This window comes from Tinamus guttatus, unplaced genomic scaffold (assembly GCF_059628265.1).
Source record: "Tinamus guttatus ecotype Peru unplaced genomic scaffold, ASM5962826v1 Tinamus_guttatus_pri_ptg000356l, whole genome shotgun sequence".
Lineage (NCBI taxonomy): Eukaryota > Metazoa > Chordata > Aves > Tinamiformes > Tinamidae > Tinamus > Tinamus guttatus.
In genome coordinates, this window is record NW_028288890.1 from 2,153,553 (window position 1) to 2,180,033 (window position 26,481).

A 26,481-nucleotide genomic window follows, 5' to 3' on the forward strand; every position below is an offset into this window, starting at 1 on the left:
GGTCAGCGGGAGCCACCGCAATCACAGCCTCGTTTATTTTGCTTTCCGGCACCTTCTAATATTCCACTTTCTGGCCCATTTTGAAGCTATTTCCTTGGAGATTGTCCTTGTGCTGCCTGTGCTTAAAGGTTCCCCTGTGTCCTTCTCTAACTCCGCAGATCCAATCTGGATCAGTTTTACAAAACACAAGCGTCAATTTTAGCATTTAAGGGTAATCTTCACCTCCTAACACTTGTGGTACGAGTAGATTTGCAACCTGCAAAGGGGAGAAGGCAGGAACTTCTCAGCAGAGAAGCACAGCAGCACTTTTGCTGAAGAAGCGCCTGTACCAGGGAGGGGGCTACACACAACGTGCCTGCTCTGACATGGAAAATCTCCTGATCTCACTTTATTTCCCCCAAATCGACTGGCCCAGATTGCTCAGCCTCCTTTTCTCCTGCACTTGGTTGAACCACCTGCGTATCTGGCACGGCTGATAATAACCCTGGACAACACAAAGCTTACTGCAACGGCTTACTAAATGCCAAAATTTATAACATATAATAATATAATGCATAAACTTCAAACTTCGAAGCAGAAACTTGGGCAAACAAGTCTAGCCTCTCCATAGGCTGGGTACTTAAAGGAGCATAGTTCAGCAACTCTCTAGTTTACATGGCTAAATCATCATCGCTAAAACTGTTTTCAATTACAATCTGAACAAAAAACAGGCTAAACTTTTTTCAGGTGTTTGCTTTGAACAGGTAACAAATAATTTTCTGATGCAATTTCCGCAAATGAAGTGTAATCAGGTAAATAATGTCAGCTTATATTCATAATCTTGTCTTACTCAGGTTGATGCACACCTTTGTTCATCCTCACGCAGCCCTCCAAGGCTCCCGAGTCGCTGCTTTCCAGGTCTAGAACTGCACAGGAATTGCCTGCTCTGCTTTCAAGTTACTTCCCCACATTTCCTTAGCACCCATGCCCAGACCGGGTCACTGCAAATCTGATCACTAAGGCATATTTCAGCACATGAAAAAAATCAATCTTTTATTCAAAGGATTCAAAAAACCAAAAAAATAGCCTTTCAGACTCATAAAGCTTGTTTTCTCTTCCACACATCTGAAAAGAGAGATACAGAAGAAAAGCAGTGGAGACTGACGGGTTAAACCAAGTTAAATATTGTCATCTCCCATTCCCAGAGCATTCAACAATTCACACTTATTTGCAAGGTCTGGGCTTACTCAGTTGTTTGGGGTTTTGATATTTTTCACTGTTGTTGCAAACGAGCTTAAACACACACACTGACCGAAGCAGCAGATAAGCTTTTCCATGTCTAAAACAGAAAGGGGTAGACAGACAAAAGTTACTAGATCAGGATTTCTGGGAAAATTATAAGCATAAGAAAGTGTCTTTGCTTTGTGCCCAAAATTAACAGTTTGTGCCATCAAAATTAAAATACAAAAAATAAAAAAGCACTCAAGGATGCTAACTTGAACATGTCTTGTTTATTCACACTAGAACCAGCAAGGTATGAGAATATCATGAATGAGATGAATTTCAAAGAAAAAAACACAGAAAAAGTATCATGTTGGAGAGAAGGCTGCATTGGTCTGATTTCCTACGATATTCTGCAATTTTTCAATAATTAGCACTATAAAAAAATACTGTCATGCAGGGTGGCAATTCACATGGAATACTTTGAGATGGCTTCCAAATATCAGCCAAGTAAAATTCATGTTTCAGTGGATCTCCTGATTATTATCCTTCCTCAATTGCTGGCTAATGATAAAACAATTCAAGAATGAAAATATCCCAAACTCACCTCTAAGAAGCAGGTCTGATATGACCTCTTAAAAGCTATGAGGGAGAAAAGAGTATTTATGGAGTAATAGGAATTAAGAAATCTTTCCTTAAAAGCCGCTGTTTTAAACCCAATACTAATTTTCTGCTCCCCAAATTCCCCACTTACAAGATACTTCTTTAAAGATTTGTCTCCCAGCATGCCAAAGCAGAGACAGTATTCTGATATTTAAGTACCAAGTCCCTAACAGTCATCTGTATAACCACGGAAATGTTACTGTATCTTTTCCAGCAAGTTGACAATTTGTGAAGAAAGCAGAAATGACCCAAATAGATCTGTCACATTTTTAAAATTGGTCTTCGGAAACAGAAGCAAAAAATATCCTCCATTTCATCAGTACTTTTCCAGGCTCTTTTTTTTCACTGCTAAGCACCGGATTGCTTATAGCAGCCATCAGGGAAAGTCCAAGGACATCCCCGACAGCAGCGGATAGGAAACCCAAGGCAATTGACACTTGTCTACTGATTTATGAGGAGAGAACAGAGCTGAGGGAAAGACATTCCGTAACGGCACCGGCACCGACACATCCAGAACAAGAAACGCGACGGGAAGCAGATTTCTGAAACGTATCATTACATTTAGCAATTCCATCCATATTTGTTACGCTAAGAAAGATGCTCCTTCAGCTCGGAGATTTAGACTAACCCGTGCACTGGATTACTCCTTTCTCTGCACCGTGATTCTGCATGCAAGCTCCTTTCCTGTTGCAGAGCTCCTTCTCTATCAACGAGAGCATGTCTGAGCTTCAGGAACACAAATGGATGGGTTTGGAAGTGCCACTGCTCACAAGGGTGTTACACGTCCACCTCAAGGCATTTTCACCACACTGGATAGGGTTTCAGACAATTCTGCAGTTTTAGAAAGCTGCAGTCCTGCCTTCTAATCTTCCATCCTACAAGGGCAGAAACTTCCCTTTCTATTTAAGAGAGCAAAACCAGCTGAAGACAAGCACAGAGGGGCACGATTTTAGCACGTGGGTAAACAGGAATGCTGGGGAAGTTCTCCAGCGAGCACAGTTTGACACTGTCCCACTCACTCTCGTGGTGCTTGGGTTTTATTCACACCCACTTCCACAGCACCCATCACCTTAGACAGGGGAGCCGGGCCCTATCAGATCTTGCACGTCTGAGCTACTTCCTCCGGGAGCAGCAGCTGTGCACCGAGGCCGTCACCACTCGCTGTTCTTGCCGTTAAGATCCTTTCTTCTGATTTTTCTGATCCCATTTTAATTTTTTAATTCTGCCCCAAGAAGTTTTGGGGCAGGAAAGGAGAGGAATTTGTTTGTGCTGCTGCTCAGAAACAGAGCTGCAGAAAGCACATCCCAGCAAAGAGAGAAAAGAGGGAGAAAGAATACCAAAAATCCACACGAGTGTGTAAAGGAATGTGATTTCATAGCAGCCTTGGGCCAAGACCAAGCTGCATTATTTAGTACAGAACCAAATTTCCCTAAATGTTAGGGATGTTCTGAACCATTGCTTTGAACTTAGACCTTGAATGAAAACAAAATTCTCTATTCTCTGTTAAAATATTGTATGGATAGCTTCACAACTGTATTTCAAACCTAATCACAAATGATTTAACAGTGAGGACAATTCACTTACTTCCCCATCTTGCTTATTTCCTGGAGAAAACAAATTACATATTGTTTTCCTACTGTATCTCCTAAAGGAACTATACAGAGTAAATAATTTTCTTCCATGTATCAACTCCCACCGAGTTTACCAAGGTCCTCTCACAGCACACTCTTAAGTACAGTGTTGTTTTATTTTTTCCTCAGTAACACTCTGCTCCATAAAGTTGCCATGAAGTAAAGAAATCATTCTGAAACAAATCTGTAAATATGCTATCGCTGGGAGCAGGCAGCTACATTCGCATCCTGAAGAAGCCATCATTTTCCTTATGGAAAAGGAGGAAAACACTCCAATGAGTTTTTCAGAAGGAACGTAAGTTTCTAAAAAACAATTTGAAAATGTTTCTCCAGGAATTGATTTATTTCTTGCACTCTGTACAATTTTTTGTACCCTCCGTGCTCTTTTGCTTGTCTCCCTCCCCATGGTTTGCTCTCTTCCGCCAAGGGCATCAATTCCTCACCCTCCTGAAGTTGCTGCATTTGCTCTCCCTTGTCTTTCATGCCTTTATTTTAAAGCTGCTCCTGTTCTTTCCCAGGTGCTGCATCCCCAGATTCTCCTTTTGAAACCAATGGAGCTGACCCTGGGGCTCCGGTGAAGCAATCCCATTCGGGCAGCCCCGCTCCTGCTGCTCCGACAGGGAGCAGAGCAGCATCTGCTGCGCGAGAAGCAGCGACAAGGGGCAGGAAAGCTGCCTCCTGCTTCTCGCCCAGGAAGATACTTGGAAGGAAATGATCCTTGTGTATCACTTGCCTGGAAGGGGCTTTGGAAACCACAGAACATTCCTAGATGAACAGATTGCCGGCAACCATCAGAGAAAAAAAAAAGTGGAGGAAAAAGGGGAAAAAAAAGCATTGCTGGGTATTCATTACAGTTTATAAAATGCGTTTGTATTTATTTTCTAGTTAATTAGGCATGCACGCACAGAGATACACATACTCCATATCCTATTGTGAGCTTTAAAATACTTGAAGTGTTTAAATATTGTCAGCTTCTTATACTCAAAATTCCCCCCCTCTGGAGCTTGACTAGCATCGGTTCTGACACCTCACACATGCCACCTGGCAGCACGAGGTGCTCCTCCTCCGAGGGGAGATTTCCAAGGAGGTCAGCACTGACCTTGCTGCATTAGCAGCAAAACCAACAGGAAAACTTAATTCCATTTTCATAGGGAAAAAAAGAGCATTTTTGAAGTTATGCCCTCAATATATTTATTTAGGCAGTGAAATGTCAGTTCCTCCATGGAAGTAGTAAGAGCATGTGGATTACTAAACAAAAATCCTTTGCAGTTCTCCAGGTTTTAGATTATTATGAAATTTAGATCAACGCTCATACCTCCTCCAAAATAGTCAGTTCATATTATATTAATTACAGAATGCAAAAGCTTTCTGAGGAGAGAAGCCAAAGATAACCAGTTGTGGTTAAGATGGTGGACTTAGCAACGTGTAGAAGAAAATCATGGAAACAAACCATTAAGGACAACCTTGAATGGCCCTAGTACCATATACTATTTCAAGAAACTCGAAAGACTGAAAACGCTTTTCTCCTCACCTCTGGAGTGTTTTTCTTGAACTCGCGACTTTGCTCAATAAGTTTTTTCCTAGACTGCTCACTTTCATCTTGCCGGTTAGCCAATATTGTTGCTGTGGTATCAAGCTCTCTCTGTCAAGAAAAAGAAAAAAAAAATGCAATTACAGTTAGAGACTTAGTCATCACAGAAATAGAAATATGCTCAGGCATACGTCAGCTTGTTGAGAATATATAAAGCAATGCAAAGCACCAACTGTCCTGAAATCGAACCTTCTGAAAGCCATTAAATGAAGTGTACAACCATTCTAACTCCATCTTGAAACCAAAATATCACCATTTTTCCCTCAAAAGCTTTCCTGGCTTTACCCCAACAGTAAAGTAATGCCAGCTGGCAGCAGGGGCACCTCTCCAGAGTCCCCAAATCCAACACAGGTTACAGAGCTCTAACAAATTCAAGCCAGGTCTATTTTTACCTGACTACCTTTGGAATCATATATCATATATAATATGTCCATAAAGGTGTTTCAGTCCTAGAACTTCTTTCCTGATAATCCATGAAGTCTACTTCCAAATAGTCACATTTTTGCAAGAGTAAATGCTACAGTATGAGGTTTACATGACACCAAGTCTGACCTCTGCAGAAATGCTGAGAAAAAAAAAAAAAAAAAAAAAAAAAAAGATTCCTTCTGCAGTTTCCCACTCCAAAGGATCCATTTTTCCTCCTCTTTAATATCACACATTTAGGAGATATGTAAAGTTTGTTTTTTTTTTCTCATAAATATATGGACCACAGTTATCTTAATCCTCAGAAATGAGCTAAATATGACAAATGGATTCTCGGCTGGGCAGCATGCTGGAGTCAGTGACCTAAATATTGTCACTGTAATGTTTAAAAAATGGTATTTTTGACTTTAAGAAAAAAAATAGGGCAATACGTCCACCAGATCTTGGTTTGGAATTCTGTAACATATGTGAAATCTATTGCAGAAAAGTGGGAAATACTTAACAGTTGGATAAACCGCATTTGAAATTCATCCCAGCTAAGTTTATGCAAGAAAAAAGAGCAACAGAAACCAATGTGGTTAAGCAGTACTATAAAGAGCAATATAACGGCTAAGCAGAAGGCTTTTAAAAAATATAAACAATCTGGCACGGCCGGCAACTTGGAAAACTGTATTGAAAAAGGAAGCACACATTTAAAGCAAAGCAAAGAAAAAACAAATCATGAAATAAGAGGAAATTTAAATAGACCAAAGAATCAAATGCCTGCTGTATGTTATAGAGCTTTAAAACTAGAAAAGTAGTTTTTTAAAGACCTTTACTTCCAAGTTTAGACACAGGAAAGAAAAAGAATTGATTCAAGCAAGGATCCTATTTTGTGCCATAAGGAACAGAGGAGATGGGCAGGGTAGTGTGAATGCAGGGTAGTGTCCTTCTTGCCCCGATTGCTTCGTCGATACCAGCGACCCGGGACCTTCTATACAAACTTCTACCTGCTCCTTTCCAAAGTCACTGGGACATTTCTCACTCCAAACCATTTCCATAGGTCCAGACATAGCGGAGGGAAAGCGCAAGCACGCGGCTAAACTGGTCTGACCCCATGGACAGGCAATACAGAGCACTGAAGCCCTGAAGCTCAAGGTCTCGTCGCCTGTTTATGAACAGGCACAGTTAGATGCACTTCCAACAGTAAAACAATAAAATACCAAGCCCTCTATATATTACACTACATATTAAGGCTATAAGCTACGTCATGGCTGACAATCCCAAGATCAAAAACACTTGAAAAATCACTTGGTTGTTCTCCCTTACCTGATCCGAACCATAAACGCAACAGGTTTATTTAAACATAAAAATAGTTCCAGGATTACAACCAACAGGCATAAATAGAAGATTTTTCATAATACAGGTCTTCATCTCAAAAGAGACCACGATTATTGCAAAAACTCAAACAGCCAATGCAGTATTTTTGTAAGCAAGCACATATCAAAAGGAACCTGCAATTTCGAGAGCCCCGATTTGGGCAAAAGGCAAAAAGGGCCAGACTCTTCCCAAACCTTTTCCTTAAGGAGCCACAAAGTGAAAGGAGATCATGTAGAGAAGTGCTTTGAGACACCTTTACAGAGCAATAGCGGTCTCGGTATCTTGGAAATCCAAACTGTTCCAGTGAAAAGCTACCAAGAACCAAGGCTCAAAGGTGTGCGGCGGTGACCTGGCTCCAGGAGGGGCTCAGAGCCCACAGTCCTGAACTCCAAGGATTCAGAAGTGCTAACAAACTTTCTGGCCAGGAATATCCATTTTCCAATTGTCTGTGCAAAAAGTGAGTCAGGACTTGGAACACGTTTTGGTACAAGATGTGAGAACAAGCAGGATTTATCCTTCTCACTTCTTCCCCCTTGCCCCAAAATCCCATCAATTCCAGGTTGAGTGAACAAGGAATTTGGGAAGCTCACATTCCCTACCATAACTGAAGGACTCTCACTCCAGAGATTCTGCTTCGACCCGTTTCAACACATTTATTGGAGTGTGAGGGAGGCAGTGGGAAGAGCGGAGACAAGGAAGTCTTATGCTCTTAAGCAGAGGAGTCATTAAAAGCAATCCTCAAAAGCACAAGTTAAAAGGTTTCTTTCATGCTGTATACATACATTAAAAATCTGAAACTAAGGGGTCAAGCTGCCACCCACTGCAGCTGCCGCCAGCTCAGAGCAAACCTGCCTTCCCTCAGCGCCGCTTCCATAGGTTTCCCGGCAGCGGCTCCCTCGCCTCCGCCAGGCACCCCCGGGCCACCCCGGCTCATTCCCTGCGGGATGCCGGGAATGGGCACGGCGAGCGGGGCGGGAAGGCCACCCTGCTGGCACCCCCACCCTGCTGGCACCCCCAGGCCACCCCCTGCACTGACCCTGTTCCCAGGCCGGGCTCCACAGAAGGGCCGGCCCAGCGACACGACGGAGGCGGAAGCGCCGCGAGCGGCCGGCCGGCATCTCTCCGGAGGGGCCTGTGGGACTGCGCTTGGGAAAACAATTCTGGATAAAAACAGCGGCTTCTTGGCCATTTTGAGTTTATGAAAGTCTCTGTTGCCCCACCTGCAACTCATGCCACGGTGGGGAAAAAGCAAGAATATATATAAGCAATATATATATAATTATATATAAGCAGGCAGAACCTCAGTGCCAAGGATCTGTTCACACCTCCTCTGCTCTTTGCTTTTTTCACCCCTCAGCTCCAGACCTGCAAGTGCAACAGGGTCAAAAACAGAACTCAGACGAAGAGAAGCAAAACCAGAGGCAAGAACAGGGTTTTACCATGGACACACTGCAGGGAGAAGGGAGGATAAGGGAAAGGATACATAGAAAACGCCAGTCTGGGAGGACTAAGGAGAAATAAGTAATCACTATATTTCTGCATCCTGATTCCCCCAAATCACCCCATCATCTGCTGTTATTAATATTCTATTTCTGCTTAGAATCAGGATTTATTTATGTCATAGAGAGTTACAAAAAGCTGTGCTGATAGCCTATGAAGCGTATTCCCAGATTTTGTTATGTGTCCATTTCAAAATGCTGAACCTGAACAGCACTCACAGCTCCTGGCACGCGGCAGGGAGCAGGGATCCAACCTGCGGCTCCTTCTGCTCCCGAGTTCTTTCAGACAGGGCAGCAAGGCCGAGCAAGCACAGGGAATGCCTCCAAAAACCTAAAGGCTGCAGGTATTAACAGCATATGGTCACCATAATCCTCATTTGGCATATTATATGGTTACATTTGCTACATAGAGACAAGTCACAGCTACATGAGAGATTTTCTACCAGTAAAATATACTAGCAATCATTTCTACTGAAATCTCACATCTACTTATTTAAGATATTTCCTTTTATCATCACTTTAATCAGTTGTTCAGACTACACAATAACCTGCTACTACAAGGAGTAGTCAGGTTTATTTCCTTTCATTGCCTTGCCTGTCAGATCTATCGAACCTCTCAAAGCAGTTTTTGCAATTTTTAAATTTCCTATTAAAGGAAGCAAGGGAAATTTCTTTGTGCAACATTCAAGTGCCTCGCATAAAGCTGCATACCCACATCACACTTCTCTTAAGGAAACTTTACATTTCACTAGCTGACACTTTGGTGACGTGTCCTTGCGTATTTAAAACCTCCAAACTCTCAACTGCTCAGAATGCTCCACAGTTATTACAGAAACATTGCAGAAACGGCAAAATGCCCCATGATCTCGAGGTGCTTCTCTTGATGGAGCTCTAGATTAACGCCGGGGAAGTAACCACAAAGCTGACGTTCGGAAATTCATACTTTCTATTAACGATTTTGCACTTGTGCATATTAAAAATAAAATAAAAAAGCAAAAATTCCATTTTTAGAGCGCTTAAAAAGGAGAAGACATACTAGAACTGCGAAATACGTCTCTTTTCTGCAGGACGAGTTCACACGTGCCTCCGTAAAGCCCCTCATTAACACAAGCAAAAAGAAAGGCCACGGAGCACGGCAAGAGAGCACAGCTGGGCTCCCGTCTCCCAAAACAGCCCCGAGAGGCGAGCAAGTGCTAAGGCAAAGAACAGGACGGCTGCACATTACACTCCCCAAGGAAAAAAAAAATAATTAAAAAAAATCAAAGTCATAAGCATTAAACAAAACATGTTTCTTAACAAGTATTTTGCCATTCAGCAAACTGATGCAACTACCTTTCACACACAGAATTACTTAGGAAGCTTCTATAAACGCATTTTATTTCCGCGTACTACAGTAATTTGACTCCAGGTAGGTTTTTAAGCAAGCTTTAACTGGAACAAATTTTGTACTCTCTGCAATACTTTTGGACAGTGAGTCAACGTGTGTGGTGCCTGTGGCTTAAAGCAAACAGAGAACAAAAACAGAGGTGACAATGTGGATATCAGTAAGATATGTTAAGCATCAGGCTGGGTTTTTTTGAATGTTTGTTTTTAAAAAGGAGTTTATTGTGGTTTTGTCTGTTCACAAGAACACCCACCACCACCACAAATGCAGGGAAAGTCTATCAAAAGATCTTGCAAAGGGGTAAAGCTAGTACCGGCTTCTCAAAATGAGTTACTATCAGCATAAGGCAGCTGCATAAATATCTAGGCCAGCAATAAACGCACTAGTAGGAGAAAAGGCTGTCAAAGCCTCAGCCAACACAACCTTGTGCACGTCCCTTCGTCTATGCCAAAAATGATGACTGGAAGGTGAAGGAGTAGCGCCAAGCCTACGGAAGGAGACATCGCCATTCCCATACACCAGACTGACAGTCGCCTGTCTCCACTGGCACCGGCCCTGCTTCCGCCTCCTGCTAGCAGGGAGGATCCGGAGCTTACCTCGACGTTCCCACCACAGGCTGTGTTTGCTGCTGGAGCACGAGGTAACCCAGAAGGCAGCAGGAAGGCGCTGCTACGACCCCGTCGCGCTGGCTGCTCCCTGCGCCCCTGAGCCCGCCCTTCTCGCTGGAGCTCCACACGACGTTAGGATCCCACCACCTCCCATTACCTCACCAAAAGCACCTGGCACTTTTAGCGTCTGGCAGCCAAGGCTTTCGCTGAACCAACTTCATCGGTTACTTCACACTCTCCAGAGAACTTTGCAATGTGTTTCATTTCTCTTGGGACCGGTGCTTGACGGCACAATGTGGAGTGAGCTGCTCAGGGCTCAGCTTCTCCAGGCCATGCACCAGGAATCAACCTGGACCTTCCATACGATTGCAGACCCCATGCAGTTGGTGGCTTTCCCCCTCATAACATTAGTTACTCAGTCATGTACACTCTGCTGAAACAATCAGAAACGGTCTTTGCTTATTGCTTGATGCTCTCACAGCAACTACAGGGTGTACAGGGGGAAGCAAGAGAAAATAATCAAGCTACGCTTTGCTACTCAAGCTACTCTTGCCAAATAAAATAAATCAAAAGAACTCTAAGAAAACCTATTCTTGTTTGATAAAGCTTGGCCCAGGTAAGACACCTGCCCCAGCACCCATCTCGCTAGGTGGCCACCACGCGGGGCACGGTGCCGCCGCGTCCGCAGCGCGCTGCCCCGGCTTCCACAGCAGGCACTCTGCCTTGTTATACAAGAGCTTCAGCTCTTAAAAAGACAAAGAAAAGTTCACTAGTGAGTAATTACCAGGTCCTTAACGTTTGTTCCGCAGCGGGTTCAGCAGCCCCTGTGTGCAGGTGGAGAGGGACCGTTTTGCTGCCGCTCCATAAGGAAACACCTTCACCGGCTGAGCTAAGGCCTTGCTCGCCACTCAGTCACACTCAGGAATCACACTGAAGAATTCTTTTGACCACTGATCAAAGCCAAACATGGCCCTAAAAGAGTGGCTTACATAACAAAAAAAAGTTCAACTCTCTAACTAGGCTCCGTTACATTATTTAAGTATTTGGTTACTCCTCCTTTCAACCTAAGGTTTGCTAATAAATGAAGCATGACCATGTACTTTAAGCAAGACACATACTCTAACATAGACGGGGATTTATTACTTGCTATAAAGGTTGCCACCAATAAATCAATAGTACATATGCACACACAATCTTGTTTCGGTGCGAGTTTGGAGTTCTCAGTACTCCTTACAAAAAAAAAATCATTTTTCGTTTTTATTCTAACTGAAAACAAACTAATTTGCTGACATTTTATTTAACTTCATCCAAATCCCCACTTCACTAAATGTCATTTAGAACACAGAAATTCATCATTATTTTTCCTTTGATGACACAGGCAATTTATTTTGAGAAGATTTTTAACATGGCTAACGATTAAAAACAGACCAACTGTCTGCCCTGAAGTCCATCACAGCACTCCCGCAGTAATCTTCTAGGCTCCATATGCAATCACCAATCTGAAAGCTATTTATTAAGCCATTTCCTAACATCTGGCAATAAAATATTTACCAACAAAAATATAAATACACATGTGACAAAAACAACCTAAAAATATCTTGTAACAAAGTAATTCCTTGAAGGGTGGGAGAAGATTACAATGGACTTGAGCTAATGTAGCATCAAGCTCCCTTCTCACGGTTTGGGTGTTGCAGAGCATGTATTCCATAGGAATACACTACCCCACCATATGCATTATAAATATGGTTTGGAAAGATGGAGCTATTCTTAACTCAGGGGTGGCTTCTTTTGTTTAAAAACCTTCACAGCAGATTTGCACACTAGGGATAACCTACAAAATACATCTTCAGAATTTTATGCAGGTATCGCACCCCTATCAACTTGAAAAATTTTACCCGACCCTCCTACTACCAATCAAAAAAACTTGTTTAAATGCTGGTATGAGCCCGCACAAATACTTTTTCCCCCCTTACGAGAAAGTCACATGCCTGATTTGGTGACGTTAACTGTACAAAACCAGCCTAACATCAGATACAAGACAATGACTGCAGCATTTTGCAGAGGAAGCTGTATGGGGAACTTGAATTAAGAAACAAGCAGTAACAAAAACAAGATCAGAAGAAAATTACTGGCAAATGATATTGTTGTTTGATAAACGATTTAAGCAGGAAGAGTATTTGGCAGAATGTTTTCAGAAAAGGGTCCTTGACTCCTGACTAACTTGTTTCCTCCCTTGGTTCGAGTTTGTTGACTTTTTGGGCAAGCTGTAAGCTGTAAGGTTTATGCATTTTCCCATGATGGGAAAAATACAGCAGACTTGTCAAGTTGACTGTTAATGCAACTGGTGGATTTTTTTAAAAATACAGATAATAATAGGAAACAAGAAAGCAACATTTAGTTTTTAGCTACTACTAAAATCCTGTTTAGATCTCTTAGTATTCTTTCAGATCTAAATCCCAAATAATGAGTCAGCGTTGTATGACAACACATTTCCTTGGAAACATTAAAACATACGTCTGGCATTTAATACTGATAGGAAGCATTTCATATTTTGGATGATTAAACAGATTCCTATATTTTGAAGCTGTTCAGTAAATATTTATTGCTTATAATATTTTATCTGGACCATTACGGTTCAGCAGAAGCATCACAATTTACACTGAACCGAAATGCAGAGGCGTTGGAATGCAGAGCGCCTTCTCTAGCTAGGTGTTTCCCAACAACATATTGCAGTACTTAGTTAAGCTCATTTTTTGTGGCATGAAAAGGAAAAGAGCAGAATTGACTCATGAAACAGAATTAGCTGATGTACAGTCACAAGGAGGCTGGCTCTGAGGTGACAGAATGCATAACAGCATATAGCAAAAACATAAATAACCTGCCTTACATTAACATTGAAGCTAATTTAGAAGCACATGCACTATGCTTTGTACAATAGTTTTAATGTGGCCTGCTCTTTTTTTCTTTTAATAAATTGGCATTTCTGGTAACATCTTTGAATATTATTATTATCCATAATACAAGGAATTGTTATAAAGGTCTTCTACAAATCTTGGATATATTTTCATGTTAACTGAAGCACATAAAGTATTTAACTACTGAAAACTGGATGTTCTCTAGCACCTAGGAGCAGTGAAACGCACACGTACCGGCTGACGCTGAACTCGGGACAGCCTTTGACTGCTTGTTCCATGAACACAACCGAGGCATGCGGCACAGCTAAAACAAATACCTTTTTAACTGCTAAATCATCTTAAGTGATAATTTATATAATTCCACCACTATTCACTGTGACAAATCGCACTAAAAGGAGGTTTGCTATGAAAACAACAGATTTAGCTGCAGTGGCACTGTCAACCCTGCTATGATACACTGTCACTGAAAAGTCCTTAATTTTGGCTATCAGATACAATTTCAATTTCTTGCACTTTAAAGCAGCAAAAACAATTCTGTGAAGACTGTGTTTACCATCCCTCACTAAAGAATGCAGCTGCCTCAATCAATGCAGAACGCCTGTTCATTAGTTCGGTTTTACAAGCTGATGGAACAGATTACTTCATTCCCTCCCCATACACAGAAACTCCACACATACAGTTATCTCCCATACAGAATTCTTGCTTCCCAGCAATTCCAGGAGGTTGGGATGTACTCGGGAGATAAGAGATCTATTTAACAAGAAACCATTTCATTTGTATTGTTTCAAGGCATCTGTCATACAGCAATTTTCAGTCATACAGTGAAATAAAACCTATATGAAAACTTAAACAAACAGCACTACTCGCGCACGTAGTCAGGCTGCCTCCTGTCTTTGTCATTGGGAGTGATCAACCAGGTCCAAAGTTCCCCCAAGTCCTTCAGGAACATGAGTCATGAACGATTTGTTCTCTATTATGTTTTTAATCACTGCCACATCTTTTTAAAAGCAGAGATACCATTCAAACACATGACCTGCAGAAGCGGGAGGTTTTCAGCGAACGTCTCTGAAGTTGCTATCGCGCTTTCCCACCCCACGCACTTTCCACGCAGCCCACAGACTGCTGCATCGCCCTGACCGCCTTCCCTCGAGATTCACCCATCCACTGCCCCCACGTGTCTCCCGATCCCTTATCTACAGACTCCCGGTTTCCGGATATGTACTGGAGAGCACGGGACACTCTGGTCCAAACGCTGGCAAGTATTTCTGTAGGGAAACCCCTTGAAATACTGTAAAGCCCTGGGTGAAACAATATGAGAGTTTGAACTGCAACACCTCTGTTGAGATGATGCAATGTGCTGCATGCTTTACGATGCATGACTGGTTTTCCTAGTCCCTTATTTTAGATTCCACATGATTATTAAAAATACGTTCTTGTTGAAGAACATCCTGGTATTTAGAAGTCCATATAATCATGGAGCTTATTACAGAAGAAGGAGGTGTACAAATATGAAGCCCCACAAGACTGTGGGATTATCAGACCACCATCATTATTATTTTTGGCAGTGTATCTGGCTGAAAAGTACACAGGATAAATTAAATAAATGGGTATTTCTTCTACACAAAGGCATCTACAGATGTAAACTTTAACAGAGGTATCAGGGAGAGCCTAAAACCTCTAAACTCTATCCTGAAGTCCGTATTTCAGCACACACACAGAAAGATCGAGTTTGATTTCTGTATTGTGAAGACAGTCGATGAAAGCAGGGTGCTGAAAACACCTTGTGGATAATGCTCTGGAGCACGTAAACAGCATGAGGGCAGAGGGGTTTGGAACACCCCGTCAACCCAGTCCAAAGAGAGAGGAACTTCATCAAATAAGGAAACTAAAGACATTCCGTTGAAATTCTCTTATTTCTTCAGCTACTGTTTTTCAGCTAACTTTAGCTAAATCATATTTGTACAATGATACAAAGGACAAGTTCTATTGTTAAACCCACCATAAGTCTATTTGTCTTTCCCATATCTCCACCTTTCAAACTACCTAGGAAAAAAAGAAGAAAACACCCTCCACACTGGCCAGACCTGAAAGGGCATTTTCCATCTGTTTTATCTTGCTGTGGGATTTTTTTTGCTCTCTGTCACGTTTTGCAGGTCGCTTACCCACCCAGTCCGGAGGATGCCTGTTTAAGCCCCGCACAAGCCAGCTTTGTCAAACACACCGTATGGAAACACTGCATTCACTACTGCATACAGGAATATTACTGCTACAGCACTTGGCCACTTCCCTGGCTTCCATGTGCCAGGGCCCCGGCTGTTACAAGCCTGGGAAGTTTCAGCAAAGTTCCTTCTTGAACGGGTGCCATTCACTTGGCTGCCTCATGTTGCAACATCTGAACTGCATCTTCTCTCCCATGAGGAGCGAGGCCGAGTGGCAGAGCAGTGTGAGAAGAGGCTGCAGCGCTGCCGGCTCGCGCGGCTGCCGGCGGGAGGACGGCGGGCCCCGGTACAGGCAGCCCGGAACACACAGCAACCTTCGAATATTAGAGGAAAAGAACTTGGAGAGGGATTGCTGGGTGCTATTTGATGTACCACTGCAAATTAAGCATTATCTGTAAGCCCCAGAATTATTTCCCATAATGTCTCTGGTTATGTTAGTTATGTAACTATAAATCAGTCTTCAATTTTTGTGCTTCATATGCAGCAATACACCCTATTCTGCAGTTACAGATGGAAATCTCCAAAGGACTTGCCAAGCTTTTATCTTATCTCTATCAGTGTTCAGTGCAGGACATTAAAGAGCTTAACTTACACATGCTTGCGGTGGGATGAACTCTGGAACCATGAGGACTACTGGGGAAAACAAGCTGGCGATGCATGTCATGGCATTTACATTTTCAGGGCACCACCACAGAGCAAGGGAAAACAAACAGCTACCCACAACTTGCTTATTTCTATGCAAAAACTCCTCCGATTTGTCTCCTTAGTCTCGCGCACTTTGCACGCTGCACATTTCCAGACAGTGACACTGTGCTCCAGCACAGCCAGCCCAGGACGCGCGCTTTGCAAGAAGGGGAGCTGCCCCGTGAGCCTGTCCAGGCAAGAATGATGTCAAAAAATAATCAACAAGCAAGCCCCAAATAAACCCACGGCGCAGACCTCTCCTCGCCCCCCTGTTCCTGACGAGCCCGGCATTGCCTCCCGCTTTTCATTTTTCATTTTTTTTTCATTGCCTCCCGTCCAGAGGAGCACGTCGGAAAAGCCCATCCTCCTTTTCCCATTTCTGCCGTGCGCCCTCACGCTGGGCTTTGATTCAGCCCTTTATGGACAAGCAACAAGCCCAAGTCTGTACTTTCATCCTGACAATACGCAGCGGGACAAGTTCAGCTTCAAAAACTGTCGCATGAAGTGCTGTAAATTTTCAACCAAAAAGAATGGCAAAATCCCTCCTCGCTTTCAGCAGCACATGCTGCTCTCAGCACACGTCTCAGGAAAGCAGAGCAGTATCTGCACAGCGGGCTCGGACCCGGAGTGCACAACCACTATACGCCTAGGTTAGTGAACCCGAGTAACACTCCATCACTTATTTACTGCATCTCTAAAGCATTTCAGTTTCTCCACTGAATATATATTTCACATAGTACCAAAACTTTTAAATATCCACAGGAAGATTTCATTTTTATAGGCAATAAACATTAAATCTAAAGGACTGGAACATAAAAAGTGTTTTAATACCACATAAATCACCTTTCCCTAGACAGAATAAATCTCTGAAGGTTTTAAGGACTGCAATATAAATTTTTACGACAAATTATCTACATAGAAATTATCTGCATGAGATGCACTTTCACTTCTCTTTCTCATTTACATAGTGCTGACAATTTTTTCAATCACAACATTCAGTCCAATTTGGAAAGTCCAGAGCACAATGCACAGAAATACCAGCTCAACGCTGGGCAGTTCCTCACTCTCCTCATCGAGACTTTTGTGACTGCTGCTTATCAAATATACAAGTTCCCTTTGCGAGGGTAACAACACTAATAAACAAAAACAAGACTTACACAAGCACATCCTCTTTCAAAAGGATTTTTTGGCTTTTCTCACCCAGAGGCCCTACTGCTAACCCCAACGGCAAAAAGGAGCTCACTTTTTGCTGTGAGCAGCTATCCTCTCAGGCACAAAAGCAGCAAGAGGCTGAATTAGGTGGTTTCGAAATGAAGGGCAGCAGCCACCGTTGCCCTTTGGGGGGTTCAGAGAGGACACAAGGTGAAGAAGTGCCGTGAAGAAGATGATGCAACACTGATGGGGATCTCCGTCCTGGCAGGTCTCCAACACTCCACTGGGGCACAGCAGACCTCATGGAGGACGAGGGATTGCCTCATTTCAAGTGAAGTGTCAGACCCTCACCAACATTTCTACTATTTTTCCTTCAAACAAAAATCAACCATATACAAATGTCCCATTTCACCCCAAGGAACTGATTTACTGGAAGAACCAAGCAACACCAACCAAGTCTTCCATCTCCTACACAGGGAGGAATGAAAAGCCTTTGACACTACCATTTCCAGGGTCTGGTTCTGGATACCTCCAAATGAGACAGGTTATAATGAGAAGACACTCGTGGACAGATGCTTTAAAGCCCAGACTTCCAACTAAACAGTTCATTCCTGCAGAAGCCAGAGGCTGAGTATTATCCATGGTGACACAATAGGCCATCACTTCTGAGAGCCTCTGTCTTAGCCTGCCTGCATAAATACTTCCTCATAACCAAAGCAGAAACATGCACAAGATTGCCAATTCCTGAGTCTCTGAAGCATCCTCAAAGGACAGGTATTGCAGAGGTGTGGTGGACCAATCTTACCAGAAATAGTTCAGTTTATTCTCCATTCCACTATGAGAAAAATGCTGACAGTAGTTCTCATAAGAAAGGACAAAATTAGCTCCTGGATAACCTCCCGCTGCCTTGGAGTCATTCTGAAAGGTGCTCAGCACTTCACAGAACTTCTCAAGGGAAGTGAGAGCAAATACAAAGTACTTAAAAATCCCAAGAAAATGAAAACATAGGAGGTTTGCAAAAAGAAGTAAGGATAGAGCACTGCATTACTTCCAATGTGTGTTTTACAAGGAAAATATTTTCATGACTTTTGCATTACCAATCAAATTAAGGTAACATGACAGAGGCAGAAATACAAGCTGGTTCCCAGCCATCTCACTATGCTTCAAAGATACTTAAGTATCACTGTGCATGTATAAAATGAGATCATCAACCTACTCATAAAATGGTAATCCTAATTTTTAATGGAACCTTGCGCAGAGACTGCGGAAGCACATGCAAAGCAGCGATCTCGATGGCCAAAGTACGAGGCTCTGAGCTTACTGCTCAGCACGGGGGAGAAAAGAGCACCCGGGAACACAGGAAACGCCGTGACTCACACAGGAGTCATTTATAGGGTCATTTCTAAGACACTGATTTTTGGCCAATGAAAAGAAAAAGCCTTTGCCTTCTCTCTGAGGAAGGAGTGACATAAAGCTCTCCTCCATACAACTTCACAAGCTTTTATTACTTTCTTGAATTAACTTTGAATCTAAAGGATGGAATATTACATTCTTTTGAAATTCCATGTTGTTGCTGGTCTTCCTACTTATTCAAACTGCAAAAACTATTAACGTTTTCTGTAATTAATGCTAATACTTGAGGGAAAAAAAAGCCATTGTATTAAGAAATTAACAAGATCAAGAAAGAAAACAAGTGCTTTTGAAACTGTATGTAATTTATTCCGCTACATGATCTTTTTTTCCTCTCCAAAGAGTAACTAAGCTGGGACTCGATATCGCTGCCTGCCTGCACTCCTCATCTTCGGCTGCCGTTGTCCTCCCGCCCAGTAACCCTGGGCAACCCTTGCCAGTGTTTACTTCCTCCAACACAGAAAAAACAGAGCGAACTTCCCTCCAGAAGGCTTCGGCGGCCTGTGCAAGGCAGCGGACGGGGGTTTGAGTGCTCTGAAGCTAGGCTGGGACCCCGCCAAACTGGGAGATGCCATCAACGGCAGTTGTGCTGGAGACGCAGGGGTGACGCTCGGAGAGCCAGGGCAGCGCCTCAGCCGGGCAGCGCCTCAGGGGGAAAGCGCCTCAATGGGGGCAGCGCCTCAGGGGGACAGCGCCTCAGGGGGACAGCGCCTCAATGGGGACAGCGCCTCAGCAGGGGCAGCGCCTCAGCAGGGGCAGCGCCTCAGCAGGGGCAGCGCCTCAATGGGGACAGCGCCTCAGCAGGGGCAGCGCCTCAGGGGGACAGCGCCTCAGGGGGACAGCGCCTCAGCAGGGGCAGCGCCTCAGCAGGGGCAGCGCCTCAGCAGGGGCAGCGCCTCAGGGGGACAGCGCCTCAATGGGGACAGCGCCTCAGCAGGGGCAGCGCCTCAGGGGGACAGCGCCTCAGGGGGACAGCGCCTCAGCACACGGCGCCACGGCACTCAGACACACGCTACGTGGCCCCGCGAGACCGCCTGCCACGCGTCGCCCCTCAGCCTGCGGCCAGCCCCGGTTGCCTTCCCGAGCGACCCGCTCCGTGCTTTCTGCGGGACTCGTCTGTCTGTGAATCAGCACGCCACAGGCTGCCACGGCAGACGTCCCTCTGGCTTTTAGTCATCCCGTCAGGAGAGCTGCGAGTTCACCAGAGCAGTTTTTACAAGTACTTCTCAGGAAAAAGCAAGGGTAAAGCAAAAAAGAAGAAATCCAAACATACAGCAACCATGACACCTCCAAAAAGAGAAATTCAGTCCGGAAGGAGGAGGGAAATGCAATACTTGAGCAAACTGGGCTTCTGGCTTTGGGGTGAGAGCAACCTTCAAAACGACCTTCTGCACAGCACGAGCCTACCGAGAAGGCTACTGCCTATCACACCCAGCCAAAAGATAAGTGAATTCCATACGAAACGAGTTCTTAGAGAAGAAAGAAAAGATCAAGAAATGCTTGTGGATGGTTCACAAGGGTCCTGTCAATAATTTACTTGCCACAGCTCTGCTCTTCAGCCTTGCTGACTTAGGTTGCTGCAAACATGTTGCACTTGACACTCTTGACTCCATTCCATCATCCCGTTTTTTCACCTAAACCCACAGCATACTCTTTAAAAAGCTGCACATCAGCCCAGGAAAACCATCTAATTCCAAGGGGAAAAAAGAAATCCCCAGAGCATTGTACGGCCTCCTATAATTTGGGGACAGAAGAGGGCAGAGTGCTCTGCATTTTGGGAAATAAATTGTTACCATTTGCTAGAATTATTGTTTTACTATTATAACATATCATCACTTGAACTTCACTTTTACCAAAAAAAATAATGCAAACCTACGTCTGCCCACAGGCACCAACCAGTAGTTGAGTTTGCCCCAAAGACAGCTCCAGTCTATGGGACAGCCGTGTTGGGTTGCTGGGAGCTGCCCACAAGTTTGCTACCTTCAAGGACCCCCCACAAGTACCACGACTGGTGTGTGAGGCCACATCCAAGTGACAAGGACATAGGAGAAAATGACATTTTAACATTGGCATCTTCTTTGGTTACTTTGCCTAAAATACTGTGGTTCTTTGTGGAAAACTGTAATCCAAAGCCTAAACCACAAGGCCTTTCTGGATGGTACTAACAAGACCATAGACTTTGCTGCCGAGCTTAATGATTTCCCCCCAAAGCTACACACAAACCTCAGATAAATCTGTAAAACAAAATCTGTTGCTTCTGGGTATAGGTCAGTTCTAGAGCTAATTGACTTTTTCAGACTCTGCCTCTAAGGGATGCCTGAGCTACAAAGTAGAATAAATGGAAATATATGGCATATACATTAATGCTGTGTTGCCAGAGGATGCTGCTACTCATAACTTCAAACATTTTGCTTCCTGGAGGCATTTCTTTTTAATCCCCCTCAATAAAAGGTCTGCAGGGACAGCAGGATCTAGTTAGGATACCCGCTGGTCTTGGGCAACTTGTCTGGCTTGCTTAGGTTTGCTCAACTACATGATCAAACTAAGTTGTTCCACCCGCAAAAAATATGTGGCAAGTTTCTCTCAAGCTGAAGTTTCTGCCTCCTAGCTGATTCTCGTAGGAATATCCTCCGATTCCGAAGAATGGCCCAAGGCCATTACAGGCAAGGCACTTACAAGCGGGTAACTTCCTGGGCGATGTGTAGCATTGCAGACCTAACAAAAACTTCCCTCCCAAGGACCCTGTTCCCTGGCATGGTTCTACACTTCGATACTACAGGAGCAAAGTTCTTTTTAAGATTCAGGTCCTACTGTTCAGTACGTCACAAATTCGTATCATCCTCCGAAGAAAAACATCTTTTTCTAAGATTAAAAATACACTCTGCCCTTTGGTAATCTTCCAAGCCAGGCTGCTGCTGAGTGCTTAGACGATGCTCTATGAAAATCCTAGGCCAGGCTCAACCCTAGATGGCACTGCTTATCGCTCCTTGGCATCCCGCGCTCAGGTTCCTCTCTTGGACGCAAGGGGCCATGCTGAGGAGTGCATTCAACATACCATCAATTATACATTCAAAGGTGAACATCAAAACCACAACTATTCTGTACGAGAGCAAAAAAGCCCTGCAATGCTGCTTTGCATCTCTGCGTTTTCCCAGGAAGAGGAGCTGTGCTGCAGTTCCCCTTGCAGGGGCACCACCTCATTTATAGATCTTGGTGCTTCTTCCAGCTCCACGACTGCCTTCCTCTTCTTATGGAAGGGGTCTAACCACTCTTCAGTCCACGATGTCCGGGGTATATTGTGCTCCCAGGCAACTGTACTTCAGCATAACCACCCATATTTTATGGAAATGCCTTGCTCTACAAAGCCAAGGAATGAAATCCCAAACTACATCCTTAAGTAATGTGCCAAATAAAATGCCACCACAAAAAAATACCCCACAAACCTACGATATTAGAAATAGCAGAAATACCGCTTTGTTCTGACAGGGTTGCAAAGTTTTGAGTTACTTTTGAGCTACTTTAATTAAAGTAACTCTCTAAAGCTGAAGGTGCTGAGTGGGATTTTTTTTTTTACACAAATACAACGTAGAACTATATAGTGCAATTACTGCAAAAAAAAAAAAAACAAGTCTGGATAATGGTTATTTTCAGTATACTCAAAGACTGCCTGGCCCTTTGCAGTTAGCATAGTCGAAATAGCCTTCTTTTTTTTTAAAAAAAAAAAAAAAAACACAACTACGTATACACTTACAAGCATTTTTGCAGAAGCGAAGTAGCTCAGTTTGAGGACAGACTCCAGGGTTCTCATTATTTTCTACAGAAAACTCTGAAGTCATAACAAACGAATACGCTGCTGTTGCTGCCCTGAAAAGAAGCCGACTCCAGCTGACAGCCCGTGCTCTGCCCTCCGACTGTACCAAGCCCCATTTTATTTCTGGATACGGAACATCAGGGCGATAAACAACATCTCAGGGCACCATTTGCAAATAGATGGAATTTACTGTTCCCTTCCGCATGCAAAAATGGAGGGCAAAAACTTGTCACTATGCTTTATAAATTGCTATGCCATTAAAATATCACAAACTACTATAATTTCACAGAGAGTTGATAGTAGTTCTGGGGAAAAAAGCCAATACTGGAACACTTTTTTTTTTGTTTTCAGGGGATTTGAAATAACAAAACAACCCACTGTCAGCTCCTGGTCTTGCCTATCAACTCTTATTTATTTATCTCTATTATACGCGAGCCAAAATCTGGGGAACAATACCCATACCAGGGACACAGTAAGTAGAAGAGACAGGCATCTCTCTTGGAAAGAGGTTATGGATATTCTCGTCGCATGTTCTCCCATCCATCTTCTCCCCCTGCACCTCAACATCATCCACACCGATATTTTTGCTGCCAGCAAGAGATACTAGTTAGGAAAATTTAGATGCCAATTCTGCAAGAGAATTTAAAGTTTCATTCTGCACAAAAACTCAAGTCCTTTCAAGGATGTCACAACTTCACACACATTAAAACTGGACGTCAAGGAGTTAACACAGTAATCAAATCTGAGAAGGAAAAAAATCATCATACTGATGATCAACATGACACTTAAGAACTAAGATTTAAGAATAAATGTAAGATTCTAACAAAAAACTGTTCTGTCTTCTCTCTAACACACTAAACTGGATCTCCTTAAAGCTCTTTTGGAGTGCAGGAACGGCCCACAACCCAGTCAATATTCCTATTCCTTGGAAAAACTAATTAGAAGATGGACTGACATTACTGAACTCTGAGAGGCTTAGCACATCCAAGTTAAATTAACAGGTTAAAGGAGATGTTTTGTTTACAGGAAGATCCCAGTATTTCCTGTTGTTTTTGACTCGTAGAAGAGCCACAGCCTACATTCAAGCATAACATGGTCTCCCTTCACAATTAGCACTGGAATGGCTACGTTAAAATTTCAGAGCAAAGCAAGGCCTGGATTTTAAACTGCTTACAGGACAATTTCATTAGATTTATCTTTGTATATTATTGCCCAAGTGACCTATACTTAAATACAAATGACTCGGTAGATCCTAAACATAAATGAGAAGTACAAAAGACCATAACACATTTCCTGAAGTTGCTATTGGAACCAAATACACTAAATTCAAGCAGCAACGTACTGGTTTTCAGCTTGAATAAACGAGCACGGGCAGAAAAGCTATCTTTAAAACAAAGAAAAAAGCCTGTCAATAGATATACATCGTCTTGCAGGAAATCCTGCCAGATAGCGCCTGCTGTCTAAAATTGGGATTTTTCTCAGCAATGACATAATTTGCATAGATTATCTTAAATAAAGAGAATCTGTGAAGAAAACTAAAAACTAAAAAAAAAGAGAGAGAGAGAAAAGATTGCTATGACTACTAAAAAAGTTTGTGTATACCTAATGCTTCATATTCCAGTGTAAGAATGTACTTAGCTTAAACTAGAGAAGATAAAGAGAAGTTGGGAAACCTGTTTACATTTTTGCCTTTGCACAATCTTGTACATTAGCAGGCCAGCAATAGTAACGAAAGTAACTCGTCACAAACAGCTCGAGCCTGCCAGCAACGAAAATTAATGGGAAGGCAAGGATTTTCTTTTGATGTTGGAAAGGCTCCAGTAAAAACTGGTTTGTACATGGGAACATGGTGTCAGACTAGAAGAGAATCAGCTTGTCTGACTTGTGGTTTTCTTGACAACATTCATCTTCTCTTGGCCTGATAGAGAGCAATTAGTGCTTGTCAGTTGAATCATGTGTTATTAAGATCATTCAGGCATTTTTTAATTATGATTACCTAAACAGACAGCAAAAGAAATTCTCAAGCAACTTTAATAATCCACTTCCTTTTCAGAAGATTTCCAAGTCGATTTTTTCAACATTTCAAAGGTAATCTTAATATTCTACCTGCAAGAAAGAAAAATCTTTACTGCATTTTTCCATTTTTAGTGCGTTAAAAAAAAAATCCTGTAGCCTACAATGTATGCACCATCTCATTATCAGATATTGTCTAAGTAATAGCAATTTTTTGCAGTTAAAGAGTAGATTGGTCCTCTAAAAACCCTGCAAGCTGGTCTATATGCCAAGACTTGTTTTAAAACAGCTAAAACAATGCCTCATAAGCTGATAATGATACGGCATTCCTAATAAATATTTCTTTCTTTCACCATCGCAGATTTAGAATCAGGATATGAATAGTGTCAGGAATGACATCATCCCTGGGTGTTGTTTAAAACTCCTCCCCAAATAAAATGGTTCCTTATCACTGACTTAGACAATTTTTCCCACTGCAAAGAAAGCTAAAAGCAAGACAAGACTAGACACAAAATTTCGAGTTATTTAAATTCCAGGTATCAGAGTAATTGGGTTTTACAGGCTGCGCATGAAAGAAATCGGGAGAGCTTTTAGGCTTTGTATTTGGGATCAGAATACCGCATTTTGAATAACACTATTGTTTCTTCCCTTTGGCATTTCTCCCTCTGCTTTATCAGGGGATTTTTCAGGTTTCTATACGAACATTTCCTTATTTTCTGCTCGCTGTAAACCTTGGCCTGCAGAACTCGCAGGCGGTTCTTGCTCTAGCAGCCAGGGCAGCCAACGGCCCCACTGCAGCCCTCAGGAATGGGAACGAGTCCCGTTCCCTGGAACACCGGCAGCCTTGGGAGCCCCCGGCCCGCTCGTTTTCAGTGCATCCATGAACTCCGCATTTACAGCCTAGATGCTACCGAAGCTATTTTAAAGGGAATACACTTTTCAAAACAAACAGAGTAAATATTTAATGTGCACACTGATTTTAATAGGCATCAAAACCTTGCTCCTAAAATGAATGATCTTCAAGTATCTATTATCAATTCCCAGAAGTACATCTAATGAAGGATCCTTGAAGATTTTTCTTTTTGGGAAGATTCTTGATGTTTGCTTGCTGCCACAGCAGGGAAACAAGAGCATCACAAGATGACTTTGCCTACCATCAACACCCTGTTTAATGGGGGACTGTCTCAAACAGGGAATAGGGTATTTTTTCCTTAAAAGACAGTAGCTATCAAGGGAGTTCCCTAGAGTGGAAGAGATGAAGTTAATGGCACACTTCCTCACAGTTTCTAATACATCCAAAAGCTTATTAAAATGGCAGTTGGGTACATAAAGGATAAAAGAACTCCTTCCTATCGGCCTCTGCTTGCTAAGTGCAAATAGTAGAGCAAAAAAGGAAACGCTTCAAATTTAGCATTTGGCTCTCTCATGGGCTCTGGTTCCAATGCACCGTGTGGCTCATTCTTCCAGGGGGAGAATCTTACAGACTAGCACTGCAAAGAATAAAGGAAATTACTCATTTTTGGCTGAGCGCTGGGCAGAACATTATTTGCAGGTTTTTGAACTATTATGGCAATATAAAAGCTGAAAGAGGTACTTCCTCAGACTTTTTTTTTTTGAAAAAAACCAAACCACTTACATTTCTAGGTACTATAACTGATTCCTGAGAAACCAGACTACTCAAAAGCCACCCAAGACCTCACTATCTTCTTCGTTGTCCAAGTTTACTCCAAAAATATCAAAAAACAAAACCCAGCATTCTGCTTCTTAAATTACAAATCTGAATGAATCCCCTTGCTGAAATAGCTGATTGTCATCCAGAGCAACTACCATCACCAACATTCAATTGAATATGTTCAAGTCTTAATTAAATAGGCCTAAGAAAAGTCTAAGAAATTAGAAGAAACAGGAGCTGTGTTATT

At 42.8% G+C, this 26,481-nt stretch overlaps 1 protein-coding gene across 6 annotated transcripts in view; it reads right to left on the bottom strand.

Moving 5' to 3' along the window:
• CUX1 (cut like homeobox 1) overlaps window positions 1–26,481 on the bottom strand; it is a 236,915-nt gene that overhangs the window by 184,466 nt on the left and 25,968 nt on the right. For all 6 annotated transcript variants that reach the window (XM_088530092.1, XM_088530090.1, XM_088530089.1 and 3 more), the window contains exon 2: window positions 5,026–5,136. In XM_088530092.1, the coding sequence (XP_088386218.1) occupies window positions 5,026–5,136 (111 nt within the window). The remainder of the gene's footprint in view (window positions 1–5,025; window positions 5,137–26,481) is intronic.